This window comes from Lotus japonicus, chromosome 6 (assembly GCF_012489685.1).
Source record: "Lotus japonicus ecotype B-129 chromosome 6, LjGifu_v1.2".
In the NCBI taxonomy this organism is placed as follows: domain Eukaryota; kingdom Viridiplantae; phylum Streptophyta; class Magnoliopsida; order Fabales; family Fabaceae; genus Lotus; species Lotus japonicus.
Window position 1 is genome coordinate 33,122,016 of NC_080046.1, and position 17,265 is coordinate 33,139,280.

The 17,265-nt window shown below is 42.5% G+C and overlaps 1 protein-coding gene and 1 pseudogene across 3 annotated transcripts; both read right to left on the reverse strand.

The window, feature by feature from the left end:
* Positions 1-6: 6 nt before the first annotated feature.
* Positions 7-4,207, reverse strand: LOC130726247 (serine/threonine-protein phosphatase 7 long form homolog). Of its 3 annotated transcripts, none has more exons than XM_057577486.1 (4): positions 4,031-4,207; positions 1,362-2,386; positions 517-1,277; positions 7-424 (listed from the first exon to the last, which is right to left on the reverse strand). In XM_057577486.1, the coding sequence occupies exons 2-4, from the start codon at positions 2,380-2,382 to the stop codon at positions 119-121; spliced, it is 2,088 nt and encodes a 695-aa protein (XP_057433469.1). In that variant the 5' UTR covers positions 2,383-2,386; positions 4,031-4,207; the 3' UTR covers positions 7-118. The 3 variants fall into 3 exon arrangements, with proteins under 3 accessions (XP_057433469.1, XP_057433468.1, XP_057433467.1); XM_057577485.1 differs by having other exon boundaries at positions 2,994-4,206; XM_057577484.1 differs by lacking the exon at positions 4,031-4,207 and having other exon boundaries at positions 1,362-2,962.
* A 377-nt stretch (positions 4,208-4,584) lies between these two features.
* On the reverse strand, positions 4,585-16,748 carry LOC130726245 (uncharacterized; annotated as a pseudogene).
* Positions 16,749-17,265: the final 517 nt, after the last annotated feature.

Sequence of the window (17,265 nt, forward strand, 5' to 3'; positions counted from 1 at the left end):
ATAATATTAAGACTAAAAATATAACACATGCAAATAAAACGAGGAAAGAGTCATAACATAACATAAAAAGTCCTAACATATACATAATAATGGATCCCACATAACAAGTGTAATAAAATCACTCTCCCCGACCCCGCCCCCTGCGACCTCTGGGTCCACGAGCTCGACCTCCACGAACACCCTCTCCAGGATCACCCTCTCCACGAGCTCTGCCTCCACGAGCTCCGCCTCCACGAGCTCTGCCTCCCGCAGCTGCGGCTCCTCGAATAGCAGAAAAGGCAACTCTCTGGGTACCAACGAAGGAACTCCGTCGAAAGAGATCGAGCGCCCTCTCCGTGAGGATCCGGGGCTGTGTCCCTGGAGCATAAGCACCTGGCACCTCCAGGGACTGCTCCAACAACTCCACACCCCTACGTATGGCAGACTGCATAAAAATAATATACAAAAATAATTTCATTAACAAAAATCACAATTGAAAGAATAAAAATAATATACAAGTTTAGAATCCAAACTTACCACGGCACTAAGCTCCTCCCTCCTATCCTCAGGGATGATGAACACATGTGACACTCTGCTATACCACCTCATGTAACCCTCCACCGCCTCTCCCGGATATGTAGCAGGTATCCCCTGAGGGCGGAGGTGCGGCTCAAACTCAGCATAGGCAGCATCTGCGGTCTCAGCAAGGGACCCCGTCGTCTGGATCTCAGAGGGGTGTCGAGGGATGTCCTGTATGAAGCCAAACTGGCGCATAACCCGCTCTGGTAGATGTAGGCTCACAGACCGGCCGTAAGGTGTCCGGATGTAGCCGGAATAGAGGGCCCTGGGATCCCGCGGTCGAACATCTCGATGGTCCTCAAAAGGGGTCCATGTGATATCATCCACTGTAAGCTCATCGAGCATGACCCGTCTCTCATCGAGTCCGGAATGCGCGATCCGAGACGTGGACCACCGCTGCGCCCTAGGCTGGTCCTGTGTGTAGCCGGGGACCTCCGTCCTGATAATGACGCTGCTGGATATGTACTCATACGCCCATGACAACACGAGGGAGGTGAACCCACCGATCTGCGCTGTCTTCCTGCGGGAAGCACGACTCAGCTGTTCGTACAACGAAGCCAGCGCAATCGCACCCCACGCGTACTCCGACACGCGACCGAGGTCCTCAAGCATCTCGATCCAGTAGATAGTAGTGTGGTAACCACCACTCTTGCTGGCAAAGAGGGTGGCACCAAGCTGGTTCACCAGCCAGATCCTAGCAGCATCCTCATAGCGTCCCCCTACAATGAAATGAATTAAGTTAACAGTTATTAATAATACTCTAAAAATAAATACAACTTAATAAAGTAATTATTAAGACATACCATCCATAGCAGACGTGTACATGGTCTTCAAAGTAATGAACCGAATGTTCTGGCCACCCGCCGCCTCAAACTCAGCCAGATAAGCAGCAACAGATCCTCCCAGGAGCTGGGCGCAGAGCGCTGCAACCTCGTCTCGCTCCCCTCTGCCCGGAGTGTAGAACCTCGACCCTGTGGGAAGATGGAGAATAGCCGACACATCGTCCAGGGTGATAGTCATCTCCCCGAACGGCATGTGGAAGCTACTCGTCTCCTCATGCCATCTCTCAACAAGGGCCAGTACGACAGCTGGGTCTGTCTCCGGTAACCCGCACCAAGGCAGGTGATACAAACCCGTCTGCTGCACCAGCTGTCGCACAGCTGTGTGGGCCTCTGAATCGCCATCACAGGGGAGGTTCCATACCTTCCCCCCAACAGTGGCCACCCTCAATGTCCGACGGTCCACGTACCGCGGGTCTGTGCGAAGAAGTGCCTGCCACGTCCAAGGAGCCTTGTGGTCAGGATAATGCGCAAGAAGCGACAGATCCTCAGGCCCCCCGGGAAACGGTGCCACCCTCTGGATGAGGTCGTCATCCGCGCCGCCCTCTGCCACCACATCTGGCACAACATCAGCAGCATCAATCTCCTCCTGGAGAATAAGAGGCTCCTCCTCCTCACCACTGGCCTCAGAAGCAGTCTCAGAAGCAGACTCCTCGCCACTGGGCTCCGAAGAAGACTGCTCGCCAGATGTCTCCTCAAGAGGTAACTCAACCATCGGAGAGACCGGAGTAGGATGAGGCTGAGGCTCAGCCGGAGTACCTGACGGAGCTGTAGTAGATGGACCACCTGACGGAGGTGTAGCAGACGGACACGGAGACGGCGCCCCGGCCGGAGTAGCAGACGGAGACGGAGACGGGGCCGAAGCCTCAACCGCCTGACTAGCTGCTCGATGGTCGCCGCACCGCGTAGAAGCATGCAAGCGCTCGTGGCGATCCTCTACATCATCGACTGTAGAAGATCGAGACCTCTTCCTCCCGCCCTTCATTCTCCTATGAAAAGCAAACAAATTTAACATCAAATTACAACTTGAACAACTTTAACAGTTACAACTTGTACAAACATCTCTCATATAGCAACAAACATCTCTCATATAGAAACAAACATCTCTCATATAGCATCAACACCCTTTCTAATTTGTCAATCTAGATAACTAAAATGCAACATTAAGGAAGTTCCCTAGTTCTAATAAGCCGATACCATCAACACCCTTTCCCAGTGTCATGACACTAAAATATTTGAAAATTTGTACAAAATATTCAGCCCAATAGATGGAGGAAAACTAAAAAAAACTGGCTTAAAAAAACTGCCTTAAACTGCCTTAAACTGGTTTAGAATCGGGAAATGTTTTCCCATTACAGAATCGGAAAAACATTTTCCATTACAGAATCGGAAAATGTTTTTCCGATTTTACAGTAACCCAGAAACCAGAACTGGAAACGACCCACTCGTGCCCATGACCGTTTCATGCCATTTCAGTCAATAAAACCTACCTCTAATCAATAATCAACTACCCTAGTGTTCAACATTCACCTAATAATCCATCAACTACCTCTAATCATCAAGCAATGTGAGAGAATCAATAAAAATGGAACTTACCTTTTGAATGTAATGGAATGGGAGTTCCGGAGCTTTGAGGAAGCTTTGATGATGATGGGACCGAACGCAAGTTTGGGAGAGATTTGAAGAGGGAGTGATTTGGGGAGGGAAATGGGTTTTGAAAATTATGTTTCAAAACCTATCTGATGCTGTTATATCAATACGAATCGGTAAATGATAAACCGATACGTATCGGAAAATCATTTACCGATATTAATCCTGAGGGTTTCCGGTAATTTCCCCACTTTAAGTGGGGCGGGAAGCCTAAGGGCTGGGGTGTTAAACCCAATTCCCCGTTTTTCCAAACCAGTTCCCTTCTTTTCTTTTTATGTTCTCTCCTTCTCTGTTACTGTCTCTGTTTCTTTCTTCCTCATTTTTGAAACCCTAGTTAGTTTCCAGCACCGCAGGCTTCTTCTATGAGACCACCATGGAATGATGATGCCACAACATCCAAGGCCGCAGCCATGGCTGCAGCGTGGTGGGGGCTTATCGGGTTCGTAGAGAGAGCGACCACAACACCGAAAAACGCCGTGCTTCGACGGCGGTCCGGTGGGAGCGACTCGGGTCTTCAAGGGAGAGCACCATGATGCTTGAATCTGGACTCTCCGGTGGTGATTCTGGCTGTGATGAAGTGGATCGGAGCAGCAACACAACCACAATGTCGAAGCCACCACCTTTCGGCGATGCTCCGGCGAGGGTTAGTGAGGGTGGCCCGAAAACACGCTGCCACGACACCAAGCCACCACTCTCGGCGGTGACTCGGCGAGGGCGTCATCCTCTTTCTGCCATCATCACTGTTATGGTTGTTTTCTTGCTGATTTAGTTGTGTTTAGCTTAACTTAGTTTCTCAGATAGTGTATCATAATTGATTTAATTGATTTTTTTAGTCTACTGTACATATGTAATCTTTCCTTTGTTTTTATTGCACTAAGAATGGAAAAGAATAGCGAATAGGCACGAAAAGGAAAGAACCAAACAAGTACAGCAAGGAGAAATTTACATGTTTATTTGGAGCAGATCAATAGTAAGGATAATACCTTGACAAAAGCCACAAACACTACCCACAGCTCCATACCCATCACGCTCCTCCCTATTTTTCTTTCATTAGACCATGCTTATATTTATTAACTATGTTTTGTGTATTCAATCTTTTTTTTGTGCCCCTTGGAAAAGTAAAAAAAGTTCCTATTTATAGGGGATGGCTATACTTACTTCAGAAGGATCCGGAACCCACTTGCTGTGCTGATCATCTTTATCGTATTATTTTTCTTTTCTTTTTGTTTTTATATCAATTTTATCATTTTCTTCTTATGAGCATTTTTTGGTCGAAAATGGGCTAAAGGCCCACTAACCACACACTCTCTGGTTTTACTTGGCAGATCCTCTTTTTTTTCCTTTCTTATTACCATTTTTGGTCGAAAGTGGGCCAAAGGCCCACTAACCACACACTCTTTTTTTTTTATTTATTGTTACATGGTTAAGAAATCAAAAAAAAATTAACTCACTCGATCACTAATACTAAAGAGTTCACTCTAACTTTATATCCTTAATTAAGTTATTAATAATTTTTAAATTCAAACTATTAACCCGGACAAAAATGGGTATGCACAGCTGCCCCTCTTTACTTGTCTCTTACCATGGTAAGAGCTAAGTAAAGACGTGGATACAAGACGTGAGGACTTTACTTACACTGATATAAAGTCGGGTAACCCGCAGTAGGTTAGAGAGCAAACCTAGAGCGCGCAAACAACCTCGAGCGTCGGACTAAGCACCAACTCGAGTTAAAAAAAGACAACATAGGCATCGACATTCATATACCCGCCTAAGTCGAACAAAATTTAAACAGGCATCGGCAAATAACACACCCGCCTGAGGCTAACAGAAACTAAACAGGCATTGACAATAATGTACCCGCCTGAGTCCAACAGATATCGACAAGAACATACCCACCTGAAGCCAACGAAAAGATTAAACAGGCATCGACAAAAACATACCAGCCTGGGACCAACAGGTATCGACAAAAACATACCCACCTGAGGCCAACGAAAAAATTAAACAGGAATCGATAAAAACATACCAGCCTGGGACCAACAGGTATCGGCAAAAACATACCCACCTGAGGCCAACGAAAAAATTAAACAGGCATCGATGAAAACATACCAGCCTGGGACCAACAGGTATCGACAAAAACATTCCCACCTGAGACCAACGAGAAAATTAAACAAGCATCGACAAAAACATACCAGCCTGGGGCCAACAGGTATCGACAAAAACATACCCACCTGAGGCCAACGAAAAAAAATTAAACAGGCATCGACAAAAACATACCCACCTGGGGCCAACATAAACTAAACATGCCTTGACAATAATGTACCAGCCCGAGGCCAACAGATATCGACAAAAGCATACCCATCTGAAGCCAACGAAAAGATTAAACAGGCATCGACAAAAACATATCAGCCTGGAGCCAACAGGTGTCGACAGAAACATACCCACCTGAGGCCAACAGATATCGACAAAAGCATACCCATCTGAAGCCAACGAAAAGATTAAACAGGCATCGACAAAAACATACCCGCCTGGGACCAACATAAACTAAACATGCCTTGACAATAATGTACCCGCCTGAGGCCAACAGATATCGACAAAAGCATACCCATCTGAAGCCAACGAAAAGATTAAACAGGCATCGACAAAAACATACCAGCCTGGGACCAACAGGTATCGACAAAAACATACCTACCTGAGGCCAACAAAAAATTAAACAGGCATCGACAAAAACATACCCGCCTGGGGCCAACAGGTGTCGACAAAAACATACCCACCTGAGGCCAACATGATCCACAATAACAAGCAAATGCAGAATTTAATATACAATGATGTTATGCATGGCATGCAAATGCAGTGCATTAGTGATTTTTTTTATTAATTTTTTCATTTCTTTTATCTTTATCATTGGTATCCGTGCTAGACACCATTAATTTTTATTATCTTTATTTGGTGCTGATCCCCCATCCTTGCAGTCTCGAATGTTGTGGGACACTTGGATCAACTTTCCTTAGGCACAACTGTGATTCCTCATGACTCTTGTGATATTTGCATCAGATGCTCTCTTCTTTCTTCTTCTTCTCTTTTTTTTTTAATATTCTTTAATCCCTTGATCACATATACCCTTCTTCTGGACATGCCCCAAATGCTCGAGGCGAACAAAAAGCCTTTAATTAGGAATAAACTCACCTCTTAAAAAATATATATGTTCACCAAACAAATACAAGTTGAACAACAAATATTCATATGATATCCAAAGAAAGGGAGTTGTGTTTACAAGGATAATATTCATAATGGAAGAAAGAAGACAAAAGTTTGGAAAAGAAAAGGCTAGAAGCTGGTGACGCATGAACAAAGTAACGCCCTTTCAGTGCCAATGCCAACCATTCATGCCCAAGACCTCAAAGCCTGTTAACCACTTGCAAACTTCCCCGCATGAGGATCCGCTCCATGGCAAAGACTCGCTTTTCCACTTCAATCACATTTTTCCCCATGCCTCAACATTAGTCTTTATTTCTTCAGCTTAACTTCAGTCACCTCAAAGTGGGCCGCTCTTTCGAGTTTTCAGCTCACGGGTTTGCTCTAATTTTTGCTTAGGTCGCCTTTTCAAGTTTTCAACCTAACGAGCTTTTTTCTTTTTTTTTTTCATTTTTCATTTTTTTTTTCATTTTTTTTATATATATTATCATTTTTTTCTTTTTACTTTTCATTTATAGAATGCAACTGATTGTTCAGCCTGTCTGGCCGGCTCTAAGCGTAATACTTCTTGACCGAATCAGAATTAACAGGATGTGGGAGTTCATCGCCATCCATATTAGTAAGAATTAAGGCACCTCCTGAGAATGCCTTCTTCACAACATAAGGACCTTCATAATTCGGAGTCCACTTTCCTCGTGAATCCTTATGAATTGGTAGAATCCTTTTAAGCACCAAGTCCCCTTCTTGAAGTTCCCGCGGGCGTACTCTCTTGTCAAAGGCCTTTTTCATTCGTTTTTGGTATAACTGACCATAGCACAACGCATTCAACCTTTTTCCTTCAATAAGATTCAGCTGTTCAAAGCGAGCTTGGATCCATTCAGCCTCTTCTAACTCGGCTTCTTTTATCACTCTCAATGATGGGATCTCTACTTCAAATGGGAGGACTGCCTCCATACCATACACCAAGGAAAAGGGGGTGGCACCAGTGGAAGTTCGCACAGAAGTGCGGTAGCCATGCAAGGCGAAAGGGAGCATATCATGCCAATCTTTATAAGTTACGACCATCTTTTGAACGATCTTCTTGATGTTCTTACTAGCCGCCTCGACCGCCCCATTCATCTTTGGACGATACGGAGTCGAGTTATGGTGCTGGATTTTGAAATCGTTACACAACTCTTCCATCATCTTGTTGTTCAGGTTAGTTCCATTATCTGTGATAATCTTGCTTGGAAGACCATATCGACAAATCAGCTCCTTTTTAATGAATCTCACTACCACATTCTTTGTCACACTTGCATAAGACGAGGCTTCTACCCATTTGGTGAAATAGTCAATCGCCACCAAGATGAAGCGGTGCCCATTTGATGCCTTTGGTTCGATGGGTCCGATGACATCTATTCCCCACATTGAGAATGGCCAAGGTGTCGTCATAACATTCAGAGACACTGGGGAAGCGTTGATATTATCAGCGTACACCTGACACTTGTAGCATTTCTTTACGTGATTACAACAGTCTGTTTCCATGGTGAGCCAGTAATATCCTGCTCTTAAGATTTTCTTTGCCATTGTATGCCCATTCATATGGGTCCCAAAGGAACCTTCATGGATTTCGTCGATAATTCTTTGTGCTTCAGTTGCATCCACACATCGGAGGAGTACGAGATCCAAGTTTTTCTTATAGAGGACATCCCCGTTCAGGAAGAAGCTGGTGGCCAGTCTCCTCAGGGTCCTTTTATCATTTTCAGTAGCATCTGATGGGTACTCTTTGCACTTGATGTACTTCTTGATGTCATAATATCATGGTTTCCCGTCAGGCTCCCCTTCCACAACTTGGCAATATGCAGGCTTATCATGATTTTGAGTTTTTATGAGAGGCATCTCACCATCCTGGCTGACTTCAAACATTGATGACAAAGTTGCCAAAGCATCTGCTAACTGATTATCTTCTCGAGGGATGTGGTGAAGGTTAACCTCATCAAATTCCTCCATCAACTCTCTAATGTAGGATTGGTAAGGGATTAACTTTGCATCTCGCGTTTCCCACTCCCCTTTCAGCTGGTGGATTACTAATGCTGAATCCCCATACACCTCCAAGTTTCTTACTTTGGTCTCCAGGGCTGCTTGCAATCCCATTGCACACGCTTCATACTCTGCTATCTTATTTGTACAGTCAAAGCATAACCTGGCCGTGATTGGAATATATTGTTTTTCCGGAGAAATCAATACAGCTCCTATCCCATGTCCAAGCATGTTTGATGCCCCATCAAAAAAAGAGGACCCATTTGTCGTCTCTTGAAGTTTCTCCTTCTTCAAATAATGCCATTATATCCTCATCTGGGAATTCACATTGCATCGACTGGTAATCGTTCAAAGGTTGATGTGCCAGGAAATCTGCGAGTGCACTACCTTTTACAGACTTCTGAGTTACATACAGAATGTCGTATTCTAATAGTAGCATTTTCCATCTTGCAATTCGTCCAGTGAGAGCAGGCTTTTCAAAGATGTATTTAATCGGATCCATTTTGGAGACCAGCCAGGTCGTATGACTCAGCATATATTGTCTCAAACGCCGAGCAAGTCCAAGCCAAAGCGCAACAAGTTCGCTCTAACAATGAGTATCTGACCTCACAGTCAGTGAACTTCTTACTCAAATAGTAGATGACTTGTTCCTTTCTTCCAGACTCATCATGTTGCCCCAAGACGTATCCCATGGAACCATCCAGGACTGTCAGATATATTATAAGGGGCCGCCCTGGAACGGGAGGCACCAATACCGGAGGACTCTACAAGTACTGCTTGTTCTTTTCAAAAGCACGCTGACAATCATCACTCCACTCCATCAATTGGTTCTTATGCAGCAATTTAAAGATGGGCTCACATGTGGCAGTGAGTTGGAATATGAACCTGGCAATGTAATTCAGCCTCCCCAAGAAACCGCGAACCTCTTTTTCTGTACGTGGGGCTGGCATCTCCTGGATTGCTCGTACTTTGTCTGGATCAACTTCTATTCCTTTCTGGCTCACTATGAATCCCAACAATTTCCCAGACTTTACTCCGAAGGTGCACTTTGCTGGGTTTAACCGAAGCTTAAACTTCCTCAGTCGTTTAAACAACTTCTGCAGATTTGCTATGTGCTCTTCTTCAGTTGTTGACTTTGCAATAATGTCATCCACATAAACTTCAATCTCTTTGTGCATCAAGTCATGAAACAAGGTGACCATTGCCCTTTGATAGGTTGCCCCAGCATTTTTCAAACCAAACGACATCACCTTATAACAGAAGGTTCCCCACAACGTGATGAATGTCGTTTTTTCCATGTCTTCAGGGCCATTCGAATCTGATTGTAACCCGAGAAACCATCCATGAATGAGAAGAACGAATGGTGAGCAGTGTTATCTACCAACACATCAATGTGAGGCAGGGGGAAATCGTCTTTGGGGCTGGCTCGATTCAAATCCCTATAATCCACACACATACGAACTTGGCCATTTTTCTTGGGGACTGGGACAATGTTTGCAACCCATTGGGGATACTTCGAGACAGCCAAGAACCCTGCATCAAATTGTTTTTTATCTTCATCTCTTATTTTCAACGACATCTCATGCTTCATGCGCCTCAACTTTTGCTTGACCGGTGAGCATTCAGGTTTCAGGGGCAACTTGTGCACCACGATTGCAGGGTCGAGCCTAGGCATGTCTTGGTAGGACCACACAAATACATCTACATATTCAAAGAGTAATGAAACCAACTTGCCACGCGCATCTCCCGTTACACAAGTGCCAATCCTGACCTCCTTTTTGTTCTCCTCGGTCCCCAAATTAATTGTTTCCATCGGCTCCTCATGCGGCTTGATTTCTCTATCCTCTTGATCCACGAGCCTTAAAAGATCTGGGGAGGGCTCCCATTCATCTTCATCGACTTCATCAGCTTGATTTAACAGGACGATCAAAATCATGAGTTAAAGGGCTAGCACTGTCACAGTCAAGAGAATCACTTTCATACCTGCATTATTGGGAAATGAAAGAAAGAAAGAGAAGAAGGGAAATGAATGGAAGGCATCTATGGACATGCATGAAGCAGAGGATAAAAACATATTTGGAAACTCGAAATGCATTTTATTAATGACATATTTTTTTTAAAGGTGAGCCCTAATACAAAGGTGTATCCTGAAGCCTTGAGCATAGCAATAGGAGCGACTTTGCACATTACTTTGAATCAGAACCATAGACCACAGGAAGCTCAAGAACCTCCCAATTGCCGAGCTCTGTGTCTGGTGCACATGGTAGAACAAGATCAACACATTCATCACCAGGTGTCTCCGTTGCATTTTTTCTTCTTCTAAGTGCCTGCACAGCTTCCAAGATCTGCGCTAGTTGCTCCTTCATTTGGTTCACCTCACTCCTTAACCCTTCTTGAGATTTCTCGAATCTTTCCATAAGCTTGGTTCGGAGACGAGTCCTGTAAGGATGGCGGGGATACAACTTGCTTGTAAAAACTCTTTCATAAGTGATTATTCATTTTCATCTTTTTTATTAAAAAAAACTATTTGTTCCCTTGTATTTATTTTTGGGTTTTTATTTTATTTTATTTTATTTTAGGGTTAGTCCTTAAGCGTTGTTGCCTTTGTAGCGCGGAAACAGACCCATGTTCGATCAATAGAGTAGATAACTCATAAGATCGAAACATGGTTGGCAACCATCCAGGGGAGGGCGAACACTTTTCCACAATGGATGACGCCTTGGGTACTAGCAATATCTTGACAAGCAAACGATAGTCGAAAACCAAATACTTCACTAATAAAGATGTCTGATACATTGAATTTCATCCATTACATAGATAAGAAAACTCAGTAGACTTCTCTCTTCAGCTCTTGTGGTTGCTTCTTCATAGTCCCCGCAAATCGCTAGTACCCACTCTTCTTTCCACTTCCGGCTAAACAAGGCAACACCGATGTCTTCAACATCTTGAAGGGAAAATGAAAGAAAAAGAAAGAAAATAAAACAAAACAAAAGATGAAAGTGAGTGAACCAAACAAGAAACATAAAATATTTACATATCCTATTTTATTTTCCTTTCATGCCTAGTTTTCTACTTAAATGCATGTCACACAAGTGCAAATATACCATATGCAATATATGAGTGTGAAACATGATGGCATTAGGATCTCGGACATGGGCACATATTCAATTAGCATGAAGACAAATAGTGTGTGATAGCATGCATGCAAATTTGACAAATTGAATTATGAAAATGACATTATATGTACAAGGGTGAGAGATTGAAAATGATCTGTGTAAGGCCCTAAGTTCAATTTGGAACAATTTTATGGAAGTTTGAATAAAATTGAAGTTTTAGCTAATGTTTGATAACTGGCAGATTAGAACTGTCAACTTGTGTGAATTTGTAGAGGGTCTTAACGACTTCATTTGGGAAAACGTCCTTCATGAGAGTTGTAGCCCTTCAAGTATAGAAAATTCTCCAAGTGGTTTCGAGTCAATCCGATATCTGTAGCTTCAGATATCCCCGTTTTAGTGAGCAAAGGTCCAGCTGCCCAGACCTTACGAGCTCTAACTTAAAACTTTGGGCTTAAGCCTTGGTTAATGCGTTATTTGGGTTGGTTAGTGAACTTATGAGATCATGATCAGGAGATTAAGAAGAGGCTAAGTGGGCCAAGTGACTTGGATGAGAAGGAAGGAGCTAGGGCTATGAAAATCCTAGCCCATTAGTGGTGATGCCGCAGCCTTGCAAAGGGAAAAGGGAGGAAGATTATGACTTTTTTCTGAAGTAAAGAGTGATTAGTACCAATTAAACCCTGTCCCCTCTGACTTAAATCAGCATTAAACCCAAAAACCACAACCCTAGCCCACTATTTTCCCTTGACCGCCAGTTTTGTAAGTAAAAGGGGAGAGAAAAATCAATTTCTCTTTCTTTCTTTCATACTTCAGAAAAACAGAAGCTAATCACGTAAACACACCCTCATCTCCTTCATCTTGCTCCAAGAACCACCACCATCCAAGCCACCGCCGGCCACCATCACCGCCCATAACACCTTGCGCGTGAAGGAGGAGCTGCGAGAGGAAAGGGAACCGCGAAGAGGGGGAGAAGAAGGACGTGGAAAGCAAGCCTTTTGATCTTGAATCTTCATCTTTTCTTTCTTTTCAGGCCATTAACCCAAGGTAAGGGCTGGTTCTAGGAATGGGTAGGTTCTTTAGGGAATATGCCATGAATTGCCATGAGAAACAACTTGAGTTTTGGACTGTTTTTGCATGATTTCCTGTACATGCTGGCTTGCTGGAATTTTTCTCTTGAAAAGCCATGAATATGATCCTCAAACATTGTTTATGATCTGAATCTATGATTTTATGCGAGTTGTCATGGTATTTGTTAAGTTTTGTGCTATTTTGCACTTGTTATAACATGATCCTTGCTAAATGTTTGGTTCTGAAATTTTGAGTGGATATTTGGGTTGTTGGGGCTGTACCAAGGTTGCCATGATCAAAGGGGAAGGAAGGAAAATTATTTTTGAAAACCATAGAGCCATGGGAGTTTCGCTGCCAGTTTCCTGTACTGGACAGCGGACTTCAGAGCCCCTTTTTGCCTGTTTAAGGTCATCAAATGAAAAAGTGATTAAAATGAAAGTTGTAGATTTTCGAAATATCTTTCCAGACATATAAAAATCATAATTTTTGGTTTAGTAATGTGATCTGGGGGTCGTGTTTAGTAACTGTCACACCTGCTGTTTTTCCTGTTCCGGACAGTTAGCTTTAAGGCCTAATATCACCTAATTCTGGGACTCAAATGAACAAGTGTGTAACTAGAGAGTTGTAGATATTTAAAATAGCTTTCTAGAAAGGTATCATACGTGATTTTTGGTTGAAATATGCATTCTGTGGCTCTATTTTTGTGAAAGTTGTTTCTGCTGTCAATATGTTGAAGTTGCGATGATATATTATGCATGAGTGAATGTTCTTGCGTTCCTTTACGTGGATTATATTTATTTTCTCAGTTAATGGTTCAAGGGTCGCTCACCTAGCCGTAATTCCCTTGTAACCCGTGAATGTTGTGTTGTGAAGGTTGTTGTATAAAGAGTATGATAAGACTCTAGGATTGACTTTAGAGACTTAACAAAGAGAAAAGTGTAATAAACTCGCTTGCAAGTAAATGTGAATAATTGGGACATAGGTCAGGTAGACTATGGTCCATGAGAACGATGGTACCTTGCACGCGAGGGAGTTATTTGGGTTGACTGCGGTCTCCCGTGAACCTTGTGGGCCGGTGTGGCTTCACGTGATTTGGTTGACTGCGGTCACCGTGAACTTTTGTGGATCATTGCGGCTCCACGTGAATTGGTTGACTGCGGTCACCGTGATAACCGTGCCTCTGCGGAAGTACGAAGATGGCCATGGAAGTTTTGGTGGGTTGTGTGAAGTGAGATTCCGTTAGTAACTGACTCTTTCCCATAAAAGACATATAATGTACTTATATTATATATGTTGTTGTTGATTTTGTCATTATCATTCTTTTTGTTGGACCTGACCCTGCTTGTTTGCTATGTGTTTATTTGGGGGGGGGTAGATGGTCGGGAAGATAATGGCGATGACTCATTCTTGGGAGTTGATGCTACGTGACGTGCCAATACCGGAGGACGACTACACTTCAGAGGAAGAGGAAGAGGCTAAGGAATAGGGTTTGGGTTGAGAGTCTTTTGTTTTCTGTTGGGGTTGAGAGTTTCCGAAGTGTTGGTATCGAACAATTTTATTGCTTAAATTCGAATGAACAAGTTTTGATGTAATCTTTATTTTCATTCAGGCCTTTGATTCGTACTCTTTACAGTTGGTTATTTTAAAAGTTTTACGATGTTGGTTACTTCCGCGTGTTTTTGGAAAGGTTATGTTTCAAGAGTTTTCGTAAAATGGAAGGTTTGTCATTAATTGAAGATTAATAAGTGAATCGACGAAAACTCTTTACGAAAATTGGTTAATTAGTTACTGTGTAACACTCGAGAAATCGGGGCGTTACAATCTGCTCCCAATTGTCCTATCCGGGTAAATCCTAGAGGCTTCAATAATCACAGATTCTAAACCCTAGAAAGGTGGTTAACTATGGTCCAACTATAGTGTACGACACAGGAAGGATCTAGACTCCTAATAGAAATGGTCCCCAGATTGCCCTTAACTTCCATAGATAAGGTCCCAATATCATGAACTGGCCCGCAAGTACCACCGAAATGATCACAATACGGTAGTCATAATACTAGTAACAATCCAAGTGGAGAGTCGACGAAAACCAGGGAAGTCCTTAAAAGGACCTCACAATGATAACATCGAAACCCCGTTCTAATCTTATAGCTCGTCAAGACTCGGGTATAGAGCCTAAATGTGTGTGCAACACCAGTGATAGTGAAGTGTGTGCTAGGAGCATCCAAACCTTTCAAACACAAACACAAAACACAAAACCCCCCACCTGCAGACGAATAGCAAACACAAATATATAACAACCAGTTTATCTTAGCCATCGTCTACCCTAGGGTCCGCCACAACATGATAAATATACAAGACAATAAATTAATATCAGGACAAAATAAATATATACAAAGCTAAGAAAGTTGCACAATTAAACATTTTAGGCTTGACTCTCAAAGTCCCCAGCAGAGTCGCCATCTGTCGCAATCGGGGGTCGCGACGGGACGGCGCGCTAAAACTTAATCGAGTATCAGAAGAGTCGCCACTGATGTTTTTAGGGAGAACATCAGAGAACCCAAATAATAAAAGAGAACCAAATCTAGATTCGGGAGTCGGTTACGTTTAAGGGAGTGTTAACGCCCTACAACGTCCGTTAAGAAACGGTTACCTATGGTCAATTATGCAAGATTTCTTAGCTTTCTAAATCATTTAATTTACCCTTAAGAAAATGTCTTGTATTTTATTTTTTTTAAAAAAGACTATTTACAAGTTGCTAGTGTAATGAAAAGATTATTTTACAAAGAAGAACAAAATTTAGATTTTGTGTTTGGAGTGCCTGGCGGGAGTGACCCCGGGCCTACGTATTCTCTATCAACAGAGAAAATCAAGGCTACGTAGTTCTTGGGTAGAAAATCATGAGTTGGTTGTGATGTTTTTTTAGTTTCAAAAGATTAATTCATTTTGAGAAAGGATAATGACTTGTTTATAATTTTATTTGCAAAGAGGGTTTAACCTTAACACTTCATTATGAATTCTTGATATCATTGAAGAAAACATGTTTTGGGATTTTTCTTAAGAAAATAATTAATCAGAAGAAAAACAAAAAGCAAATACAGTCCCTAATTATTCACATTTTAATAGTTAAGAGCAATATATCCCTATAATGGTATCAAAAAAACCGAAATTAGGCCATGATTCATAGCCCATCATATACATATAAAAATATGCTATGAAGAGACCAAGAAAGGGAGCAACGAACTAGCCCAACAAGAAGATTCAGAAATAAGAAAGAAATTTAAAAGGAAAACCAAGGAATAAGGGCCAAGGGCCCGTAACACAATTAGGGTTACTTATATTTAATTAAAAAGAAAAGCAAGAGTTATAAAGGGAAATAAACCCAACCCCTTTTTTCCAAACCAGTTCCCTTCTTTTCTTTTTATGTTCTCTCCTTCTCTGTTACTGTCTCTGTTTCTTTCTTCCTCATTTTTGAAACCCTAGTTAGTTTCCAGCACCGCGGCTTCTTCTATGAGACCACCATGGAATGATGACGCAACAACATCCAAGGCCGCAGCCATGGCTGCAGCGTGGTGGGGGCTTATCGGGTTCGTAGAGAGAGCGACCACAACACCGAAAAACGCCGTGCTTCGACGGCGGTCCGGTGGGAGCGACTCGGGTCTTCAAGGGAGAGCACCATGATGCTTGAATCTGGACTCTCCGGTGGTGATTCTGGCTGTGATGAAGTGGATCGGAGCAGCAACACAACCACAACGTCGAAGCCACCACCTTTCGGCGATGCTCCGGCGAGGGTTAGTGAGGGTGGCCCGAAAACACGCTGCCACGACACCAAGCCACCACTCTCGGCGGTGACTCGGCGAGGGCGTCATCCTCTTTCTGCCATCATCACTGTTATGGTTGTTTTCTTGCTGATTTAGTTGTGTTTAGCTTAACTTAGTTTCTCAGATAGTGTATCATAATTGATTTAATTGATTTTTTTAGTCTACTGTACATATGTAATCTTTCCTTTCTTTTTATTGCACTAAGAATGGAAAAGAATAGCGAATAGGCACGAAAAGGAAAGAACCAAACAAGTACAGCAAGGAGAAATTTACATGTTTATTTGGAGCAGATCAATAGTAAATATAATACCTTGACAAAAGCCACAAACACTACCCACAGCTCCATACCCATCACGCTCCTCCCTGTTTTTCTTTCATTAGACCATGCTTATATTTATTAACTATGTTTTGTGTATTCAATCTTTTTTTTGTGCCCCTTGGCAAAGTAAAAAAAAGTTTCTATTTATAGGGATATACTTACTTCAGAAGGATCCGGAACCCACTTGCTGTGTTGATCATCTTTATCCTATTATTTTTCTTTTCTTTTTGTTTTTATATCAATTTTATCATTTTCTTCTTATGAACATTTTTTGGTCGAAAATGGGCTAAAGGCCCACTAACCACACACTCTCTGGTTTTACTTGGCAGATCCTCTTTTTTTTCCTTTCTTATTACCATTTTTGGTCGAAAGTGGGCCAAAGGCCCACTAACCACACACTCTTTTTTTTTTAATTATTGTTACATGGTTAAGAAATCAAAAATAAATTAACTCACTTGATCACTAATACTAAAGAGTTCACTCTAACTTTATATCCCTAATTAAGTTATTAATAATTTTTAAATTCAAACTATTAACCCGGACAAAAATGGGTATCCACAATGTGGTTCATGTAATCCATGAAAACAGCAGGTGCATTTGTCACTCCAAACGGCATCACTAGGTACTTGTAGTGTCCGTAACGTGTTCTGAATGCAGTCTTCGGTATATCCTCAGTCTTCACCCTGATC

Excerpts from the sequence above, each read along its gene's own strand:
- LOC130726247 (XM_057577484.1), bottom strand. The coding sequence starts at position 2,412 with ATGTTAAATTTGTTTGCTTTTCATAGGAGAATGAAGGGCGGGAGGAAG. Across the intron at positions 1,278-1,361 it reads GTACACGTCTGCTATGGATG|GGGGACGCTATGAGGATGCT; the intron begins GTATGTCTTAAT and ends ATTTCATTGTAG. Across the intron at positions 425-516 it reads GGGAGGAGCTTAGTGCCGTG|TCTGCCATACGTAGGGGTGT; the intron begins GTAAGTTTGGAT and ends ATTTTTATGCAG.